The 22,717-nt window shown below is 43.6% G+C and overlaps 1 protein-coding gene across 1 annotated transcript in view; it reads right to left on the bottom strand.

Annotated features, from left to right (window-relative positions):
* LOC121330309 (MAM domain-containing glycosylphosphatidylinositol anchor protein 2-like) overlaps positions 1-22,287 on the bottom strand; it is a 164,443-nt gene extending 142,156 nt beyond the window's left edge. Inside the window, exon 1 of the mRNA XM_041276733.1 lies at positions 22,054-22,287. Within this exon, the coding sequence (XP_041132667.1) occupies positions 22,054-22,126 (73 nt within the window). The 5' untranslated portion in view covers positions 22,127-22,287. The remainder of the gene's footprint in view (positions 1-22,053) is intronic.
* Between the last annotated feature and the right edge of the window lie 430 nt (positions 22,288-22,717).

The following is a 22,717-nucleotide window of genomic DNA, read 5'->3' as shown; positions in this document are numbered from 1 at the left end:
CTGTCAATCAAAACAGACACTATGCACTGGGATATATTGTACTGCAAATCACATGCAACACAAACAGAATAGCCTAGAAACATCCCCTGTAACAGATTACAACTGCTCCCCCAACCCCACCCCCACCTAATATTACAAAGCTAGTTCATCACAGCACTGTGGTAGTCATTTACCTGTTACTGTGTTAAATGAAGCTTCCATTTTGGTTCAGCAAGATTTTGGAGTTATACTCTGCCTTAATCTACCGCTGGTAGATTGCAACTAGGCTTGTCAACCTGCCAGCTGATTATAGGTCCCAGCTAATGCATGCTATTTTTATTCCTCAGTCTTGCCACCACAACAAGAGCAGCAGTTTGCTTTTTCCTCTTGTTTTGCTGTCTTGTTTAAGCACCAGTAACCTTTCAAAAAGACCAGCAATTCAGTATCATTAAAAAAAAAGAAAAATTAATCTTGCAAATGCAAGCCAACCTATTAATAACCTAACAGAATAGTATTCTGTGAAGTGCACAATCCTATAAAGATATCGCTAAACATGATATTCATAAACATACCCCATAAAAAATGATACAAGCCTATTATTTGAATATAATGTCCCACACATATGGTGTGAATCGTGTGTCCAGCTGGCTTAGTGTGCTGTTATTGCTGGTCTCATGCCAGGTAATCCATAGCAATAGACCCTGGATGTATCAAGAGCTCACACAGGCACGCTTACCCTTTTGGAACCACCAAACAGAGACACAGTGTAAAATATACAGTAGATCCTGATATTAATGTGATACAGTCGCTGAATCAGATTATTTCAACTGAATGCTACCAGAACGCTGTGTAAAATCAGAACCCATTTGAGTAGACTACCTGTAATTGCTCCTCTACTAGCACCTCAGAGGAGACCCCCCTCCTGAAATACAGAGCTTTACTGCAAGTCCACCAGCATGAAAACACCAGCCTTAAAGAAGTGAGATAAGAAAACAGGCCTCCTTTCAAAGACTGAACACTTTCAACTGCTTTTCCATGGAAAAGGTTAAGGGGGGTTGTTTCTTTCTGGAGTGTAAATGACTCTGAACTAGAGGCCGTTTCTAATTTATGGCAGCTGATCTTCAGCTGTGTAAGCCTCTATTCCGACAATGCTGGACACTAGCTTCTGTGTCAAACGCTGCGCATGTATCCTGTTAAACAGTTTGATACAGTATGACTTTTATATTCATAAAATTAAAATAAACTAATGATGCTGTTGATGCAAAAACAGCAGTAGCTATTATCTGGGGCAGCAAGGCGAGTGATCCTCACAGCAATTCCTGCTGTTGCTGACATTATATTGCGAAAAGGCTTGTCACTATAACATTGTCCATGTATTCCTTTGAGAACGCTGCATGCTTTTATATTTGACGTAGATTGTTTTTTTTAATGTTTGCAACCTAAAATAGCAGTTATATAAAATACTTCAGACCTCTGTCATGACAAGCAATCAGCTTAGTTGTGCTGCCCATACATATCTTTAGATTTTTCTGCATAACAGCTAAGCTGTTACCATACCAAGGACTACAAAGGTGTTCCCCTGGTAAACAGGTTTCTTGTAAAAGATTAGCAGTCTAGTGGCCCCCAGTGGCTCACACAGTGCAGTGTTACAGTCCTGACAGGTGTTGATATTGGTTCTTGAATCCCACCGGGCGAGCTGTCCCTTATATATTTTTGCAGCTTTTCTCGCGGCTACGATGCAGTTAGCATAGTTAAGCATAGTTTACAATGGTTTTAAATGTGTTTTAATGTGCTTTACCATGCGTAGCTTTACCATGCTTTCACCGTGCTTTATCACACTGCTATGCTTTCACTATGCTGTGTCACACTGCTATGCTTTTACTATGCTTTATCACACTGCTATGCTTTCACTATGCTTTACCACACTGCTATGCTTTCACTATGCTGTATCACACCGCTATGCTTTCACTATGCTGTATCACACTGCTATGCGTTTACTATGCTTTACCACACTGCTATGCTTTCACTATGCTGTATCACACTGCTATGCTTTCACCGTGCTTTATCACACTGCTATGCTTTCACTATGCTGTATCACACTGCTATGCTTTCACTATGCTGTATCACACTGCTATGCTTTCACTATGCTGTATCACACTGCTATGCTTTCACTATGCTTTACCACACTGCTATGCTTTCACTATGCTGTATCACACTGCTATGCTTTCACTATGCTGTATCACACTGCTATGCTTTCACTATGCTTTACCACACTGCTATGCTTTTACTATGCTTTATCACACTGCTATGCTTTCACTATGCTTTATCACACTGCTATGCTTTCACTATGCTTTACCACACTGCTATGCTTTCACTATGCTGTATCACACTGCTATGCTTTCACTATGCTGTATCACACTGCTATGCTTTTACTATGCTGTATCACACTGCTATGCTTTCACTATGCTGTATCACACTGCTATGCTTTACCACACTGCTATGCTTTTACTATGCTTTATCACACTGCTATGCTTTCACTATGCTGTATCACACTGCTATGCTTTCACTATGCTGTATCACACTGCTATGCTTTCACTATGTGTAAACTTGTATAAGGAGTACTGACCAGTGCACACCCGCAGTTAGAAGGGGGGTTTCGCTGGGGGTTTTGCTCACCTTATCACCAGGTCTCATCACTCAGGAATTGTTGCTCTACCAAAACTGTCCCACTATTGAAAATGTGCTGCATCTCAAACTCATTTTCCCCATTAAAAAAGATCAGGAATGCTGCAGCCTTTCAAAGGGTTTATAAAACACACAGGGGCTCCACCTGCATGCTTACTGGAGAGGTTTTATCAAAATTAAGAATATACACTGAACTGCTCTCCAGTACTGGTGAAATACTAATATACTAGTTGATCAAAATAATATTATAATGCAAAGGGTTAACAACCTCTGCTACATAAGAGATCCAGGGGTATCTTAGCCTGGATTCAAAGTGCTCATAGCTAACTAAACAATTTCATTCAGTTTCCATGCCATGCACTATATACGTCTCAAATGGGTAGTTCTGAAGGAAACGTACATCTTCACTATAAAACGTGACATCTGGTACGACACTAAGTTAAATAAATATCTATTTGGGTTGGAGGTAGGGTTAGGATTGGAAGTGGGATCTGGGTTGGAATTATTGTTGGCGTCAGGATTAGGGTTCGGGTAAGGGTTAGAGGTAGGGTAAGGTTAAGGTTAGAGGTAGAGTTAGGGTTAGGGTTAGGGTTAGAGGTAGGGTTAGAGGTAGGGATAGGGTTAGGGTTAGGGTTAGGGTTAGGGGTAGGGTTAGAGGTAGGATTAGGGTTAGGGTAAGGTTAGGGTTAGAGGTAGGGTAAGGTTAGGGTACTGGACCAGAATATTTATAGATAACCCACATGTACTTCAGGTTCCACATGTCCACGTTGCTCCCATCTGGGACAACCTGTCTTCCCAATTCCCAGAGAGGTTGAACCCCCCCACCACCACCTTCAGAACTGAAACGCAACAGATCGATACCTAGATAACCATACTTCCATAAGATAAGCGCTTTCTAGGAATATTTTTAGAAATGAATGAAGCATTAATTATAGGCACAGTGTGCTTCTAAAAAATGTTATCTCAAGACTTCCGGGGCTTCCTGTTTGCTCAGGTTTACTTTCAGTTAAATGCATCTCCAGTGTTCCCATACATGTGTGAGTAAAAACTCCTCTCCACAATCGACTGCATGAGCAAGCCTCTGATTTAGTTTTCTTAAGAGATGCGTCCATACAGCTACAGATCATGCAGACACTCAAATAAAACAATTCCTCTGGCAATTACTGGTACATTGTTATTTGCAAACCCGATACAATGTCAATGCCTACCATTCAGTGCTAATTAACAAGCAGGGTCTGGAGAATAAAAGCTTGCCAGCACAGTTCAGCTTCATCTCAACGTGTTGTCATGCAGACAGCCCTCGCCAGGTTCCAGCAAGAAAGGGCAGGGCAGGTGATTCTACAGAGCAAACAACTGCTGCGTTCAGTGATTAAGTGGCCTATTGAGAATGCTATTAGTGTGTTTTCCATTGAGTAATGGCAAAATAGGATGTGAACAGGCATTGGATCTGAGAGGTGATGATGATTAGTTGTTTGATCCAGGACACTAAAATAAAGGCTTGAAAAGGAATCAGAAGTCGGAACACCCACAGCAGATGATCCAGGGTTTATTGCAGCTGGATGAAAGATCTATCTGCAGTACAGGTACAGGTAGAGCACAGCATGCTTCTGGAGCGTCAAGAAGCTGGGCGATCACTGCATAGTACATTCATTTACAATTTCTAAAACAAATATACATCCAACAGCAGCAAAAGCATTTTACCTGTAAAGGTAACAATACAGCTAATTTTCGGATCTGGGTTACTGTCTCTCTCTGTGTATGAAATGTTGGACTCAAGACTGTATTAATGCGACTCATAAGCCATGGATTGGGTATCAAAGACAGCTATGCCTCTAGAAAAAGGACTCACAACAACCCTTACTCTTTTTCATTGCCAGAAGCCCCCAATAAATTGTGACCAAAATTAAATGCATCTCCCCAGGGGCATTTACAATCCTCTAAACTACAAGAAGGGCTGAGATCCCTATGGAGCACTCAGCCGTCTGAAATAGTCTACCTGGCGTTTGCAGCCAAAGCACGGCAAATACTGACGTTCTGTAATAACGACTGTATGATCATCATTACATGCATCATTCTATCACTTCAATAGGGCCCTGGAGACATAATAGATCTCTGTTTTCACTCTGAACCTACTATGTTGTATTTCCTCTCCTATTTTAACAACCGGGGGGCTTGGATAAATGGTGCTGTTTAATCACAACCCAGCATCATAACCAGGGCGCTTAGTGGCTTGTGCTCTTCAGCACTCCTTCAGATCTCATACAGCATCAGCCCAGGGGGGTAAACGGATTGCATTATACCAATAAAGAGGCAGAGCAAAGTAATGGGCTCTGTCTGATATAATGAGAAGAGGGAAAGGTATATTCCTATCGTAGCAATACAAATGCTTATAGAATGTTGCTCGAGCCACCAGGTCTGTAGTCCTGTTAACCGGAAATCTAACTGGTAATCTTACAAAACTAGCTAGAAACACACTTTTTAATTGATAACCCCCCTCACACACACACACACACACACCTTCCCTTGTGCCTCATCATATTTAGTAATACACTTTAAGCCACATACTATTAGTGGTAAAATAAACTTGATAAATAAAGATGCTTCAACAGGCAGTCTCTCAGGGTTAAAGATTAATACAGTACCATGTTTATTTTTGTTTATTTTGCAATGATTTTGTTTGTCTTGACAGAAAATGAAGGCATCCCCAACCTGCTCACAATTCTAGTCTTGCAAGTTTAGCTGTGTGAACTACTTTTAGCTGATAAATGTATATAGGCCACTGCTGTGTGGCATAATTGCCTTGCTGTTAACCTGTTTTATGGTAAAAAGAACAAGCAGTCTCCTTGCATCTGATGTTTTATGAGCTCTTGGACCCAAAGTATGTAACAGCCAAAAAAAAACCCACCACAGCCAAAAAATAGGGCTATTTGTAACTTGCACTGTATTTAATCTTTAGAAACGACAGAGAAAGAGTTCACAAATCCCAAACCTTACTTAATTCATCAATTTTTAAAAACAGCCTTTATAAAAACTGCATACAAGTTTTCTTTATCTTTGATTGTCTAGAATAGAGCCTTGTTCTGCGTAAGAGTTGACTGCAACTGTTCCTTGACAACGTTGGGAGTGCAGAAGTAAAGCACAACTCCAGCTGCAAGCGTGTTGTGATGGATCAAGTCTGTATCCGTGTTCAGTGGATCAAGGCAAGCAGCAGACATGCTAAGGCTGCCCAGATCAGAGTGAATTATAAGTGTAAGAAAAGGGAGGGGAGCAGGTTTTTAATAATTCAGGTCCCCAAGTCATTGAGCGCACAGTCATGGGCAAACAGATCGCAGTTTGAAATGGTGCCTGAGGCATGGCATTGATCAAACAAAATGAGTGAGTGCTGGCCACAGCACCGTTCCCAAAGGATGTGTCTGTCAGGATCATTATCCCCGCTGGCTCAGAGGGAATGTGGGTTTGTTGGGTGGAATTGGAGAGCTGTTTATTGTATGGTGCCAGTAATGCTGATTAAGGGGACACTGTTAAAGCCTGGTAAGCTCAGTAAATCACTGCTAATAAAAGACAAGTCACTTTATGCACAGTATTTGCTTAAACAACCTCTTAGCACTTCCAATCCACGCGCCACGTTTTCAACCCCCCCTTGGTAAGAACTCTTTAAGACAGTGGCATCCCGCTTTCCCAGGGGGTAACGAACAGGGTAGGAACAATAATCAATCACCGCGATATTATCAATAGTCTTGATTATTTATTGTACTGGAAAATTATTATTAATAATCGTTTTCCTTACAGTCATCTAAAGCTAATAAGGGGGGTTGGCATCACTGGATCCCAAGCCTAATGAATTAATGTCTTCCTCATTATTTGACGCCTATCCCTTCATATTCTCTGCCAAATGTTGAGGTTTTAGTAAAGATTAAGCAACAAATGTAAAACTAGCCAGCCAGGATCATTAGCGCATTAGTTTCATAACCAGCTTAGGATTTCCATTTAAAAAACCGGTGATGTCTTCCAATTATGATATTACCATGTGCTTCTCCCAGCTGAAGCAAAGATTTAAATCCGCCTGAGCTCTCGGCTCCAGATATTAGAGCAACACAACAGATTACCCTTGGAAAAGCAACATAAACCAACACATCACGATAAGAAAAAGAAAACGGTCCATTTACAAGATGAACGTTTATAAAAGCTGAATATAAAGGTGAAAAGGATCCCTGGGCTGTATGCACTGATTCTATCTGGGCCTGTGACACAGGTACTACAGTACATGCACACACAATGCTTTTATCAGGGGGATATCTGACCGGTGGAACTGATAAGAACACAGTACACTGAGAGGGTTGCTATGCAATGCAGTTCAAATGCAGTTTATAGCTGTGTTAGCAGTTAAGACAGGGCCCTTGTCAGTAACTAAAGCAGTTTATTTGATGGCTGTACAAAAAAGAAAACATCTATAGAGGGAAACTAGGTACCTTTGTGAAAGCCTGTCTGCTTAGTCAATATATATATATATGTGTTGATGGTGGGTGGCTGCATGGTTGTGTGTGTTGATGGCTGTGTGGATGTGTGTGTTGATGGCTGTGTGGATGTGTGTGTTGATGGCTGTGTGGATGTGTGTGTGGATGTGTGTGTTGATGGTGGATGGCTGTGTGGATGTGTGTGTGGATGTGTGTGTTGATGGTGGATGACTGTGTGGATGTGTGTGTGGATGCTGTGGATGGCTGTGTGGATGGTGTGTGTGGATGTGTGTGTTGATGGTGGATGGCTGTGTGGATGTGTGTGTGGATGTGTGTGTGGTATGATGGTGTGGTGTGTGGATGTGTGTGTGGATGTGTGTGTTGATGGTAGGTGGCTGTGTTGATGGTGGATGGCTGTGTGGATGTGTGTGTGGATGTGTGTGTTGATGGTAGGTGGCTGTGTTGATGGTGGGTGGCTGTGTGGATGTGTGTGTGGATGTGTGTGTTGATGGTGGGTGGCTGTGTGGATGTGTGTGTGGATGTGTGTGTTGATGGTGGGTGGCTGTGTTGATGGTGGATGGCTGTGTGGATGTGTGTGTGGATGTGTGTGTTGATGGTGGGTGGCTGTGTTGATGGTGGATGGCTATGTGGATAGTGTGTGTGGATGTGTGTGGGTGATGGTGGATGGCTGTGTGGATGTGTGTGTGGATGGCCGTGTTGATGGTGGATGGCTGTGTGGATGTGTGTGTGGATGGCCGTGTTGATGGTGGATGGCTGTGTGGATGTGTGTGTGGATGTGTGTGTTGATGGTGGGTGGCTGTGTGGATGGATGGCTGTGTGGCTGTGTTGATGTGTGGATGGTTGTGTGGATGTGTGTGTGGTGGATGTGTGTTGATGGTGGGTGGCTGTGTTGATGGTGGGTGGCTGTGTGGATGTGTGTGTGGATGTGTGTGTTGATGGTGGGTGGCTGTGTGGATGTGTGTGTGGATGTGTGGATGTGTGGATGGCTGTGTTGATGGTGGGTGGCTGTGTGGATGTGTGTGTGGATGGCCGTGTTGATGGTGGGTGGCTGTGTGGATGTGTGTGTGGATGGCCGTGTTGATGGTGGATGGCTGTGTGGATGTGTGTGTGGATGGCCGTGTTGATGGTGGATGGCTGTGTGGATGTGTGTGTGGATGTGTGTGTTGATGGTGGATGGCTGTGTGGATGTGTGTGTGTGTGGATGTGTGTTGTGTGGAAGTGTGTGTGTGTGTGGTGTGTGTGTTGTGTGGATGTGTGTGTGTGTATGTGTGTGTGTTGATGGTGGGTGGCTGTGTTGATGGTGGATGGCTGTGTGGTTGTGTGTGTGGGTGGCCGTGTTGATGGTGGATGGCTGTGTGGATGTGTGTGTGGATGGCTGTGTTGATGGTGGATGGCTGTGTGGATGTGTGTGTGGATGTGTGTGTTGATGGTGGATGGCTGTGTTGATGGTGGATGTGTGTGGTGTGTGTGCTGTGTGGATGTGTGTGTGGATGGCTGTGTTGATGGTGGGTGGCTGTGTGGATGGTGTGTGGATGGCTGTGTGGATGGTGTGTGGATGGTGTGTGTGTGTGGATGTGTGTGTTGATGGTGGATGGCTGTGTGGATGTGTGTGTGGATGTGTGTGTTGATGGTGGGTGGCTGTGTGGATGTGTGTGTGGATGTGTGTGTGGATGGCCGTGTTGATGGTGGATGGCTGTGTGGATGTGTGTGTGGATGTGTGTGTTGATGGTGGGTGGCTGTGTGGATGGTGGATGGCTGTGTGGATGTGTGTGTGGATGTGTGTGTGGATGGTAGGTGGCTGTGTTGATGGTGGATGGCTGTGTGGATGTGTGTGTGGATGTGTGTGTTGATGGTGGGTGGCTGTGTGGATGTGTGTGTGGATGTGTGTGTTGATGGTGGGTGGCTGTGTGGATGTGTGTGTGGATGTGTGTGTGGATGGTGGGTGGCTATGTGGATGTTTGTGTGGATGTGTGTGTTGATGGTAGGTGGCTGTGTTGATGGTGGATGGCTGTGTGGATGGCCATGTTAGAACATAAGAACATAAGAAAGTTTACAAACGAGAGGAGGCCATTCGGCCCATCTTGCTCGTTTGGTTGTTAGTAGCTTATTGATCCCAAAATCTCATCAAGCAGCTTCTTGAAGGATCCCAGGGTGTCAGCTTCAACAACATTACTGGGGAGTTGATTCCAGACCTGTTGATGTTGATGGTGGGTGGCTGTGTGGATGTGTGTGTGGATGTGTGTGTTGATGGTGGATGGCTGTGTGGATGTGTGTGTGGATGTGTGTGTTGATGGTGGATGGCTGTGTGGATGTGTGTGTGGATGTGTGTGTGGATGTGTGTGTTGATGGTGGATGGCTGTGTGGATGTGTGTGTGGATGTGTGTGTTGATGGTGGATGGCTGTGTGGATGGTGTGTGTGTGTGTGTGTGGATGGATGGTGGGTGTGTGTGTGTGTGTGTGGATGTGTGTGTGGATGGTGGGTGGCTGTGTGGATGTGTGTGTGGATGTGTGTGTGGATGGTGGGTGGCTATGTGGATGTGTGTGTGGATGTGTGTGTGGATGGCCGAGTTGATGGTGGGTGGCTGTGTGGATGTGTGTGTGGATGGCGTGTTGATGGTGGATGGTTGTGTGGATGGGGGGACGGGAGTGTGTTCTCTGCAAATTTAAGTGGTAAATTGAATATGCGCAACACAGTTCAGAGAGTTAAGGATCATGTTTTGGCTTATTTTCTAAAAAGATGAAGATAATGTACATGAATAACTCTTGGAGGCCACTGACGTTTATCTCGGGTGTAACTAACTTATGTGCAAGTAGCTGTGCAATTCAAGTTTAAAGTTTTAACTTCACAAAATTGCATTTGTATAGTTAGAATGTTTCCTTAGATGCTACAACATTTTACATATAGGTAATAGGTAATAGGCCACTCTATCTGGGGGTATCACGGGATTAAGGAAAAAGCTATAACTGATGTCTTTACGGTAGTATGGTCTGTCTTGGTGCATGAGTTACTTTACGTGTATATCAATATTGTATATAATTGTTTTTTGTTTTTTTTCATTTGTGCCTGTGAATAATGTACCTTCTATTTTACTCATTTATTTAAGAAAGCGATTTTGTTTTAAATCTCTTCTTGTGGTTGTGCCCTAGTGGGCCTGTATCCCCTTCAGTACTGTCATGCCAATTTCTGGTGGTCCAGCCCAGAGCCTGTTTTCTCAAACAGGGTCTCTAAGGACAAGAGTAACAGAACACAAAGAAGCAATTCTTCTCCAGAGTGGTAGAATCAGACGGTGCAAGTTTCCCAAATCAGATCATCCATTTATAATCACATCTGCCACATACAAACCCATTAACCCCTTCTATCACATGTCTGCTTCCAAACCTCAGCTGTTAGTGTCTTTCACCCTGCTTCCTGACAATATTTCAGAATCGGAATAAAAGGCAAGTCTGTCAGGAAGCCAGAGACACCCACAGGACTGCAGAATGCAGAGAGACCCATAGGACTGCAGAATGCAGAGACATCCACAGGACCGCAGAATGCAGAGACACCCATAGGACTGCAGAATGCAGAGACACCCACAGGACTGCAGAATGCAGAGACACCCACAGGACTGCAGAATGCAGAGACACCCACAGGACTGCAGAATGCAGAGACACCCACAGGACTGCAGAATGCAGAGACACCCACAGGACTGCAGAATGCAGAGACACCCACAGGACTGCAGAATGCAGAGACACCCACAGGACTGCAGAATGCAGAGACACCCACAGGACCGCAGAATGCAGAGACACCCACAGGACTGCAGAATGCAGAGACACCCACAGGACTGCAAAATACAGAGACATCCACAGGACTGCAGAAGGCAGAGACACCCACAGGACTGCAGAATGCAGAGACACCCACAGGACTGCAGAATGCAGAGACACCCACAGGACTGCAGAATGCAGAGACACCCACAGGACTGCAGAATGCAGAGACACCCACAGGACCGCAGAATGCAGAGACACCCACAGGACTGCAGAAGGCAGAGACACCCACAGGACTGCAGAATGCAGAGACACCCACAGGACTGCAGAATGCAGAGACACCCACAGGACTGCAGAATGCAGAGACACCCACAGGACTGCAGAATGCAGAGACACCCACAGGACTGCAGAATGCAGAGACACCCACAGGACTGCAGAATGCAGAGACACCCACAGGACTGCAGAATGCAGAGACACCCACAGGACTGCAGAATGCAGAGACACCCACAGGACTGCAGAATGCAGAGACACCCACAGGACTGCAGAATGCAGAGACACCCACAGGACTGCAGAATGCAGAGACACCCACAGGACTGCAGAATGCAGAGACACCCACAGGACTGCAGAATGCAGAGACACCCACAGGACTGCAGAATGCAGAGACACCCACAGGACTGCAGAATGCAGAGACACCCACAGGACTGCAGAATGCAGAGACACCCACAGGACCGCAGAATGCAGAGACACCCACAGGACTGCAGAATGCAGAGACACCCATAGGACTGCAGAATGCAGAGACACCCACAGGACTGCAGAATGCAGAGACACCCACAGGACTGCAGAATGCAGAGACACCCACAGGACTGCAGAATGCAGAGACACCCACAGGACTGCAGAATGCAGAGACACCCACAGGACTGCAGAATGCAGAGACACCCACAGGACTGCAGAATGCAGAGACACCCACAGGACTGCAGAATGCAGAGACACCCACAGGACTGCAGAATGCAGAGACACCCACAGGACTGCAGAATGCAGAGACACCCACAGGACTGCAAAATGCAGAGACACCCACAGGACTGCAAAATGCAGAGACACCCACAGGACTGCAGAATGCAGAGACACCCACAGGACTGCAGAATGCAGAGAAACCCACAGGACTGCAGAATGCAGAGACACCCACAGGACTGCAGAATGCAGAGACACCCACAGGACTGCAGAATGCAGAGACACCCACAGGACTGCAGAATGCCAGCACCAGCTTTACGTAAAATTAAATGCCGTCATGATCACCATCCTCATAAGCAGCTCAGCTCCAAGCGAAAGCTTTAAATACTGAAAACACATGTCTGGGGCAACTGTTCGGTGTGGTATGTCTCATGCAAGAGGTGCACATCCAAAATGTAATAATCAGAGAGCCTGTCATGTGCAACTGTGCACTTCTCTGAGCACCATCTCTTGCAGCTGCTTGCTTTAAGCTTTGCTCCTGGTGTAAGACAGGAATAATAAAGCATTGTGTCACAAGCAACTGTCCGGTGATCTTAGCTTTGTGTCTGACGACTACTTAAAGTCAACTCCTGGAGAGGCTGGGTTGCTCAAAGCACACTGGCAACAATGGGAACACAAAGACATTTGCCTCTAGCCTGCATAACTGATCCAGCAGAAGGTCGGAGGTAATCATAAGTCATTTCAACCTGATTGCTGTTGTGGGTCTGGGTGAAATTACTACAAGCTGTTAAGAAACAATCATCCCATCTTAGCAAACCACCATTGTAAGCTAACCCCTTAGGGCACGGCTGAGGCACACACTCGCAGTGTCAGCAGCTGACTGCAGTGTGAATTTAATGTAGATAATTAAATGAACAGGATGAGGTTCTCATAGACAATGGTTAATAACATAATCTACTCTACTAGGTAAATGCTCCGACATTTTGTTGTGTTTACTTTAAAGTCAATTATCACGCCTATAAATTTCCAGTGTAAACAATTTTTCGCCAATGCAACCTCAAAGTAGCGGCTGCAGTAGTTATTCTAGGCACATGCGTTTAAAAGCATCTAGTGGATGACAGGCGCTGCACACATGCATTAAAATCTCAAAGGATATTCTTGTGCACACTTGCTAACTGTTATATGTCAATCTAATGTTGCTTAAACTACAGTAAAAAAAAATATATGCATATAGAAAATGTAGTTTAAAGGAACACTGACTCCCTCTTCATGCTCTTTACTCCCTCAAAAATCTGTCTGTCCAGGATTCTCCTCTCACTTTGAGAAGAAAAGAAACAACTATGAGTATAAAGAGACCATACAGCCCTTCTAAAGTTGAGGGAACACAAAGCCTTTTTTTTTCAGGAGCAGTGGCTTGAAACCTGGTTCCAGGAGACCAGGAGACCTCGATTTGAGGCAACTTGACTATAACAAACCCTAAGTCTCCCATGGTGTGCTGTGCAGTGGCTGAAACCTAGTTTCCTGAAACCAAATTCCAAACCACAAAGTGTCTTTGTGTTCCCTCAGCTGCACAGCTGGCATTCTGAAGAACTCTGCTGGGATTCCACAGAACCCTACTATCCCCGAGCCCATTGTTCATGTGACTTTTCACTCTGAGAGAGATGCCAATGGGCTCCCGAGCTCTTCTATAAAATGTTTCCCTCTTGATATAAAATATGAATTCATGTGACTTTCTTTGAGGGTGTTGCATCAAATGTGTGGCAGTACAGACCTTATTATTATTCAAAACAAACCCTTGCTAGAGGGTTACATGCACAATGCGGCAAAACAAAAGTGCATTCATTAAATCTGAAGAGGACCTACACATCGCTTTAGCTTCCTCTGCTTTTAAATGCGTGCACGGCTGTTGATATAATTATCTGGATTAGCAAAGTCACGAAGTTAGCTGAGCTTTCAGCTTTACAGATACTGTTTGTGAATGGATCGCAGCTACCCCTCCCATCTTTCTACCTAAAAAAATAAGAGAAACCAAATTACAGAGAAGACACAGGTGGTTTACCAAGATGGATACAGAGACAAATTGCAAATCCAAAAATAAAATTGCACAGATAAAGCTAATAATATTCTTCATTCGTTGTTGAAAAACAACACAGAAGTAAGCATGTACAGCAATTTTGTGTTTTTCATTTGTATTATTATTCTATCTGCCTGGGACTGTGGATTGCAAACTGCTGCAGCTACTGTATAGCAAGGGGTGAGTGTATTTCCAGCCCCTGATGCCTGAGGTTTTTAGCATCAGGTTGTAATGCCTTCGGACTTCCAAAGGCTTCACTGTCAGAGGAGAGCTTTCTCCGACTCGCTTCTTCCTGTCAAAGCTGCTTATACATTACTGAGAGGTATGTGACCGTTTCTGTGTTGTTTTAGAAAGATGGCACTGGTTCAATGGATTTTATTATCACTTAGCACATCAACACTGGTTTATATCCACATCCTTTCTAGACAGTTCTGCTTGCATAATTAGCAAGGATTTCACGCACTGTTTATCATTCAGATGTCTTCCCATTTCTACAGTCTCTTCCTCTGCGGTAAGTGGATTGCTAGGCCTTCAGCCACCCTACAGTTACCAAGGCAACCAGGGAGTCTCCATTTGTGGCCTGTGGTCATAATGGGCACAGAGGTAAATAAACTGTGATCACACTTTGACAAATGCCTTGCAGTAAATCAACGATAATGTCTTATAAGAAAATGCCCTTGAGATTTATCCTGCTAGTTCTATGCTTGTAGCAACACACTGCTGCCTACAAATCAAGAAAACCGACATGAATTGAACATTAAATGTCACCAGCTCTTGACAGCGCACACAGGTTAAATTAAATAGATTGTATTTATATGTGTGAGGGGGCTATGACAAGAATGAGGGGTAATACTAATACAGTAAATGTGTCTGAAATTGTGATGCTGTTAAAATATAAATGTTGTTGTTGAAAAAAACAAAAGTTTGTTAATGCGTTCCAAAACAGTCCCAAATCAATACAGTCCCTTTAATTAATAGAGGCCACCTCAGCCCCTGAATGTGCAGTTTAATAGAAATCTCCAAGCATGATGATGATCAATATTATGATTTCATATTAAAACTGAATATAATAAGAAGAAGAAGAATTAGAATTTTAACAAATGAGAATTTGGTGTGCTTTATTATTGAAAACTAAACAGAGAAAACAGACAAACAAGCACAATCAACAAGCAATCACAGCAACGCAGCCCCACTCGGATCTCCACAGAGCAGTAACACAGTGATCACTGCTTGTACACTGTTATATTTATCAACCCAACACAAAGGTCTGTTTTGTAACTATAGTTCCCAGCACTGGTTAAATGCAACCTTTCCTTTTTTTCCATAAATAATAACCAGCAATATTTCAAAAGCCTCACAAGCTATCTCTGGCCTGTCAGCTGTCTGAAGCACAGGCTATACATCATTCACAATACAGACAGTGTAATAATACCTGTCAGAAGCCCCTGAACAGAGAGGACGTGGGCAGTCAGTTCCCAGCTGACTGATGCTGCCTGGACCAATGGCAACAGGGGCAGGCTTATGACAGAACGATAATCCCATCAGCTTGAAGCAGACCACGGAAATGATTTAACAAGGAGACCCCCTGTGATGTCATTAACTCCAGTGAAGGGTTCAAATTTGACGCCATGAGCCTGCCACTGTGTGTGTGTGATGCCATTTTCATCTGATACAAGTCTTTGTACAAACTATTTGATCATAACAAAATAAAATCAGATAGTTTATCACATCAATTTCAGGGTCCTTCAGCAGCGCCCCTCTGATTACAGCCTGCTCCATGGAATGACCTACATCAGGGCAGTCCAATCACGGTCCTGGAGGGCAATTCCACTCCAGATTTAATGAGATCATTTAACCAGTTCAAGTAAACAGCACAAAACAGGGCTGGAACAAAGACCAGGAGTGGAAGGGACAACTTCAGCCACACATGGCCTTTATTCTCATGATTGATTTAAGACAAATATCACAAAGTGGTCCTGAGTGGCACACTTTCACGTATGTGGTGCCACAGTACTGTCACGGATGACCAGCGTTCATTGGCTTATACCATGTGCCACCCTTCTGTCAATGGGTACTGCAGATGGGCAACACTTCCCCCTTAAAGAAGCACTGTGTTCTCATTGTGGTGCCAGGGCAATGCTGCTGAGGGATATTTGGTAAGGGAAGGAAGAACAGCAGTGTATTTAACTCTCCCTGTGGAGTCCTTGCTTACAGGCCAGCAGATCTGGAACCTGAACATAACCTCCTCCTTTCTGTACAAATTGGGGAAGCTGTCTGTGCCAGGCCTAAACAAGACTCCCACTCCAGGAATATAAATCAAAGCACTGAAGTGCAAAACCTCAATGCACTAGCTGGAAATCGGCAATTAGACAATGCGATAAAGGTGGTTCGCATAAATGCACTCGTTAATAATGATTACACAGAGGAAACCAGAGATTCCTCACACTGATTAATTATTGACACCTCTGTTTAACCATTGGCTATTGATTTACATGCTTGACCGGTCAGTTCTCTGGTTTGAATGGGGGTTACATGCAGTTATAAACTCATTGCCCTTTTAAATCTGCTGTAACTTGAGCAATTTGAAATATGTGTGGACTTTCTTTTTCACAATTAACACAAGACATGTAATTCATTAATGAAATGGGAAGACCAGGAATGAAATTGCATGTCTTTGCTGCAAACAGGTGTACATTTTAATGATTTAAAGAGCAGCAAATCCACCAGACCTGTCTCCATCATATTGTGTTGTATTCTGTGATCTTTAGCAGAGGGTCGATACATCATTGATCTAGAGTTAAAGGACACAAGTATTTAGATCTGTTTCAATAATTTAAAAAGTCTTTGAGATGCTGATTTTTCTACGATCCAATTTAAGTTCTTCAGCACTAACAGATTTCCATCTGCTACCTCTGCAAACCTCTGTTTTAAAATCACACATTAATCAGCAGCTGGGAACACTTGGGGGATGGTGATGTACAAGCAGGCATTGCATATGACTTTAAATGCTGCAAAAGGGGTTGAAAATGGGCAGATTTACAGGGGTGCAGAAGTTACACCTGTCAGACAAGGGTATGTTCCTGAGGAGATTTCTGTAAAGTACTGTGCATTGTAATCTGAACTGGGAAACCGAAACATAACGTCAGAGCCTTCCAAGCTAGCAGCCTGTTTGATTCCCAGAAAAAAAAAAAAAAACAGAAGTGTTATGAAAACCATGAGGTCACCAATGTGGTGAGACATACAGTACATAGATAGATCTGTTGAACAATAATTCAGCAGGGAATTGCAATTCTAATTTCCTTTGTGGGCCTCTATCCTGCAGGGCCGGTGTACCAGACAAAGCCAGAGTGCAGTGTGGAGAGCCGGGTCTCACAACAGGTATCAGACCAGGAGAACCGCCAATCAGCCTGCTGGTCTCAAAGCTACAATAATGTTTTCTCCTTCTGACAAAAGACACACTTTGCATCCCCCCCCATTTTTAATTAACAGCTCATTTTGGGAGGATCAAAGAAGGCCAGCAGTGGGCTTTAATTGTGCTAGATGACCTGCTGTCCATTTAATGACAGCGTCCTCTCCACACCAACAGCCCCATCAGCTCTGACTCAAATTCATTGCAGGCTTACTTGTCACGTAAGTAAATGCACGTTCTTCCCACGGCTCGCTCCAGTATTGACCAAAATCTAATTGATGACTCAGGAGAGGAAATGGGGCGGGGGTTCACAAGAAGGTCGACTTCCAGATACCAACTCATTTTGCAGCAAACAGTATGTTCATTTTTTTAAATGTCATAACACATGTTGCTATTGACCAGACCAGGCAACACATCTGAAGGAAAGCTTGCTTTGACATTGAACAAACAGCGTAGAGTGAGCCAGCCCTCTGAAATGAACCGAAATGAAAGGATGGCACTTATTGCAAGGCTCATTTAAACACATGCAGGTCTCTTTTCATTTACAGCTGGGGCACCAGAGTGTAACCATTAATCTGTCCCACTGCAATAAATTTAATATTACATAGCTCTTACTTTGCATGATCCGTGTGTGCGTGTGTGTGTGCATGTGTGTGTGTGCACACATGTGCGTGTGTGTGTTTGCGTATGCATGCGTGTGTGTGTTCGAAGTGTTGGAATAAGCTTGCTTTTCTATATAACGCGTGTGTAGGTATTTGAAAACACACTGTTACAATTATTAATTTGTAAAACCTCTGCTTTGTATAACCAGTTTGGGTGCGGCCCTGTGTGCTAAACCATATGTTATCATTTAGCAGAGAAGCCAGCAAAATGCTGACAAGACCATATACGACAAAAGGTTGTGGCAAAGAAAGCGGAATGCGAGGCACACATTACACCAGAGGAAGAGCCTACACATGAGTCAGAAGTGACGATTACCTCACTGCGTTTCCTGACAAAGCATTCCAATTTGACAGACTTGGTAAATATTACTTTCATTCTGTACTAGTCTATCAACTGTAAAATAATGCATTTCTAAGTGTTATCGGGCTACAATACAACATGATTAACATGAATTGCTGGAATAAGGTATTATGAACCATGAACACGGAGTAATGTCTAATCTCTGGTTTGATTATTGTTTAATCTTAATTATCTCATAATAATGTTAGAATGTTGGTAGGATAAAATGTGATGAATGTTGAATTGCTGTTGACTATATTTGAAGCTGTATAACGGTTACATATCAATTTGAACATAAAACCTATACATAGAGTTGGAATCATTATTACAGAGAATAAGAATTATTAATAAAAGTTCAACATCCCCCTGCAACAATCTGCCCCTAGCAGATATAAGAAATACATCCGTAAGAAAAGAACACGTGGAACAAATGTGTTTCACCCACTGCGAGTGTTGCAGGGGGACAAACTCATGGTTACACTCGGTGTACCAGTTATACTTAGAGAGAAGACATGTTTGAGCTTTATAGAGGCCACAAACGTCCTTTTTTAAAGAAGTTTCCGGAATGTGCTGAATGAAAGAGAAAATTATACACAGTGATTGGAAACAAGAAGACTACACTAGTGAAGATAACTGGGATTTTCAGCCCTGTACCAATCTGCTCTTTAAGGTTCCCTAATATAATATATCGCTGCTCCACGCTCTCTGGTGAAATGCTACAGAGCAGGACATGCATCTTCTAACTGTGTCTCTGGTGAAATGCTACAGAGCAGGAGATGCATCTTCTAACTGTGTCTCTGGTGAAATGCTACAGAGCAGGAGATGCATCTTCTAACTGTGTCTCTGGTGAAATGCTACAGAGCAGGAGATGCATCTTCTAACTGTGTCTCTGGTGAAATGCTACAGAGCAGGAGATGCATCTTCTAACTGTGTCTCTGGTGAAATGCTACAGAGCAGGAGATGCATCTTCTAACTGTGTCTCTGGTGAAATGCTACAGAGCAAGAGATGCATCTTCTAACTGTGTCTCTGGTGAAATGCTACAGAGCAGGAGATGCATCTTCTAACTGTGCTCCCTGGTGAAATGCTACAGAGCAGGACATGCATCTTCTAACTGTGTCTCTGGTGAAATGCTACAGAGCAGGACATGCATCTTCTAACTGTGCTCCCTGGTGAAATGCTACAGAGCAGGACATGCATCTTCTAACTGTGTCTCTGGTGAAATGCTACAGAGCAGGACATGCATCTTCTAACTGTGTCTCTGGTGAAATGCTACAGAGCAGGACATGCATCTTCTAACTGTGTCTCTGGTGAAATGCTACAGAGCAGGAGATGCATCTTTTAACTGTGTCTCTGGTGAAATGCTACAGAGCAGGAGATGCATCTTCTAACTGTGCTCCCTGGTGAAATGCTACAGAGCAGGAGATGCATCTTCTAACTGTGCTCCCTGGTGAAATGCTACAGAGCAGGAGATGCATCTTCTAACTGTGCTCCCTGGTGAAATGCTACAGAGCAGGACATGCATCTTCTAACTGTGCTCCCTGGTGAAATGCTACAGAGCAGGAGATGCATCTTCTAACTGTGCTCCCTGGTGAAATGCTACAGAGCAGGAGATGCATCTTCTAACTGTGCTCCCTGGTGAAATCAGAGTGCGTTCAAAATGACGGACGGTATAAACTTTTCACCAGATAAAAAGCAGTGCAGCTGCTATGCGCAATCATTTTAATTAAAGTACACTTCTCCTGATATGTACATATGGTACTGATGGGAAGTTTATAAGGTACTGTAAAACAAATAGATACCTGACGCTATTTTAAGGTATCCACTGGTTTTAAGTTATTAATTATAAACTTTACATTTCTAAAAGCACTAAATGCTGTATTTTACTTTCATGCTACAACTACATGCCTGTATAAAAGTTCAGAATGGTAAAAGCATAGCAGAGGGTTATAAGTACAGTGAAAGCATGGTCAAGCACAGGTAAGCATTGTAAATGCCCACATATGTATGGTAAAGCACACTAAAAAAATACAAAAACAGGGCAAACCATGAAAACCATGGTAAATGCACATTACAATCATGCTGAAAGAAAACTGCAAATTCATCGTGCACGTTTACAGAGATCGTGTTTTATACGGGTGGAAACCCATGGCATCATTAAAAGAATCACTATAAATGCAACTCAAACTCTGTGTGACATCATATCATAACTGACTCTTTGCATGACGCGCTCTCTCTTCTACCAGCAGCGCCAACGTCAACGCTTTTGCGTCAACGCGCACGTCGCCAGGTTGTCATGATGTCTCATGACGGCTGTTTCCTTGTCTCTGTCCAGGGCTGAAGTTCCGGGGCTAATTCTCCAGCAGCGCATAACAACCCCAAAGGCTGTCGGTATCTTTAACGTCCGCTGCCATTTATAAAACGAGGTAACCCAGGCATCGTGCACGCTTAATGTTTTGCAAACCAGGGCGGCAGCTTGAACTGTTCTGTGACTTGCTGCTCAATGTACAGCATGCAACATTACAACAATGACAACAATGATTTTAACTCCTGGGTGTGTAGACAGTGTGTTTACAGGGCGCTAATATTTCCCTTTGGGTCCATACAGATATTAAACCGTCCAAGTAACTGTCTGTGACATTGACAGCAAACGCGGCTTATTTCACATTGCTTTCAGAGTCGCGATTTAAATATTTCATATCTAGTCTTTGAATGAACGCCTCGTGCCATTGATTTGCACGTGACATACAGTTATTGCATCGCAATAGCCCGTGTGCTTCGGGCGACTGGACTGAAATGAAATAAAGCTTGCACCTGTGATCAATGATACTCATTATTATAACCACGAGGCTAAACACAACTACTGCACTTAGAAACAAAACATCCATCTGCTCTGCGGGTTCCAGGGAATCCAACCCGAGTCATTAAAGAACTTGTACAAAGCAGTGATGCTGATATTTCTGTGTATGCATTGTTTTTTCGCTACAGTATGTATTTATGTGAATGTTTAGTTATGTATTGGTTTGTTTGTTTGTTTGTTTGTTTAAGAAAACAGAATACAATCTGTTGCAAGCAATGTGAGTTATGTTTCTATATGCTTCGAAACAGTTAACTGAACTCCGTCTGCGGCAGTGTGCACTCCACCGCCAGGCAGATTGCGCTTCTAATTCTGATACATTGCAACTCCTAATAAAAGCAGACCCTCGCCTGAAAAGGCAAAGCAGACACGCAGCAATGGCACGTTAGCAATACTAATGAAACAATGTCATTGGAGCAAGTATGTGGAAATTGTATTTGCATCTGTATCGCTCCAGTCCAGAGGGGAGATCGGATACGACCTGAAGTCCTCATTGTCAATCCAGTCAGATCAACGCTGTGTTAAAACGCTTGTTGTGTGTCCGGGTTGTTTCGTTTATTTCACAACACAGTGCAGAAAGCATTCCGAAAGAGCTGCTTTCTGTGCGCATATAGGCTACCCACAAGCATACCGATCCATCCCCAACAGCTCATACACTGCAGGGCGGCTTGGAAATGTGTATCCATCTCATCCGAAATCTGCGCACTGTCACCTGTGGTTTAATGCAGACAACCATACACCTCCCTGGACTATCACAAAGCAGGTCTAAGTATTGTCGGGCAGTAGGATGTAATGCCAGTGCAACACTCCCTTTGTAAATGTACAAGGTCACGATCATCTTCACTAAAATGCAATGCGATATTTCAGTGTAAATCAGCTTACCGTACACTCCTCGGCAACAAATGCCTTCCAGGCACACCATGAGCAGCCACCACAGACCGAAAACTAAATCCATCTTGACGTAAATGTGAACATATCCAGCCCGGAGATGACGGAGCCTTCTTGGGGAAAGTGTCTGCAAGACAGTGCTCGAATCCCGGCTACTGTCACACAGCACTCCCGCTGATAATTCTGTAGTGTCAGTAGAGAGGGGGAGGGTTCTTCAGCCAGCGAAAGGCTTTCGGAATTACGTACAATTATTTTACACGTACAATTGTTTATATATATATATATATATATATATATATATATATATATATATATAGAGAGAGAGAGAGAGAGAGAGAGAGAGAGAGAGAGAGAGAGAGAGAGAAAATAATTAAATATAAGAAGCCTCTGTGCTCGAGGAGATGCAGAGTCGTTCACGGTGAAAATGAAGAAATGTACGTTTCACAAGTCGATAAAAAATAAGCTGAGTGGGCTTTTAAAATGGATCGAGCTAGGAGGGGAAAAGGAGGGCTCTTCTGCGTTTAAAAGTAGCTCACGAAGCTCCCCCGAGAATAATTAAACAAATACGCTTGATTGCAGTCCTGCAATATCCACACGCATCCCTGTTGACCAGTTCCATCAGATGCCATTGCTATTGCAACCCAGAGAGACCGTGTTT

The sequence above is a fragment of the Polyodon spathula genome, chromosome 17, assembly GCF_017654505.1.
Source record: "Polyodon spathula isolate WHYD16114869_AA chromosome 17, ASM1765450v1, whole genome shotgun sequence".
Taxonomy (NCBI): domain Eukaryota; kingdom Metazoa; phylum Chordata; class Actinopteri; order Acipenseriformes; family Polyodontidae; genus Polyodon; species Polyodon spathula.
Note: the sequence above shows the minus strand (reverse complement) of the source record. Positions and strands in the feature narration are given on the sequence as shown.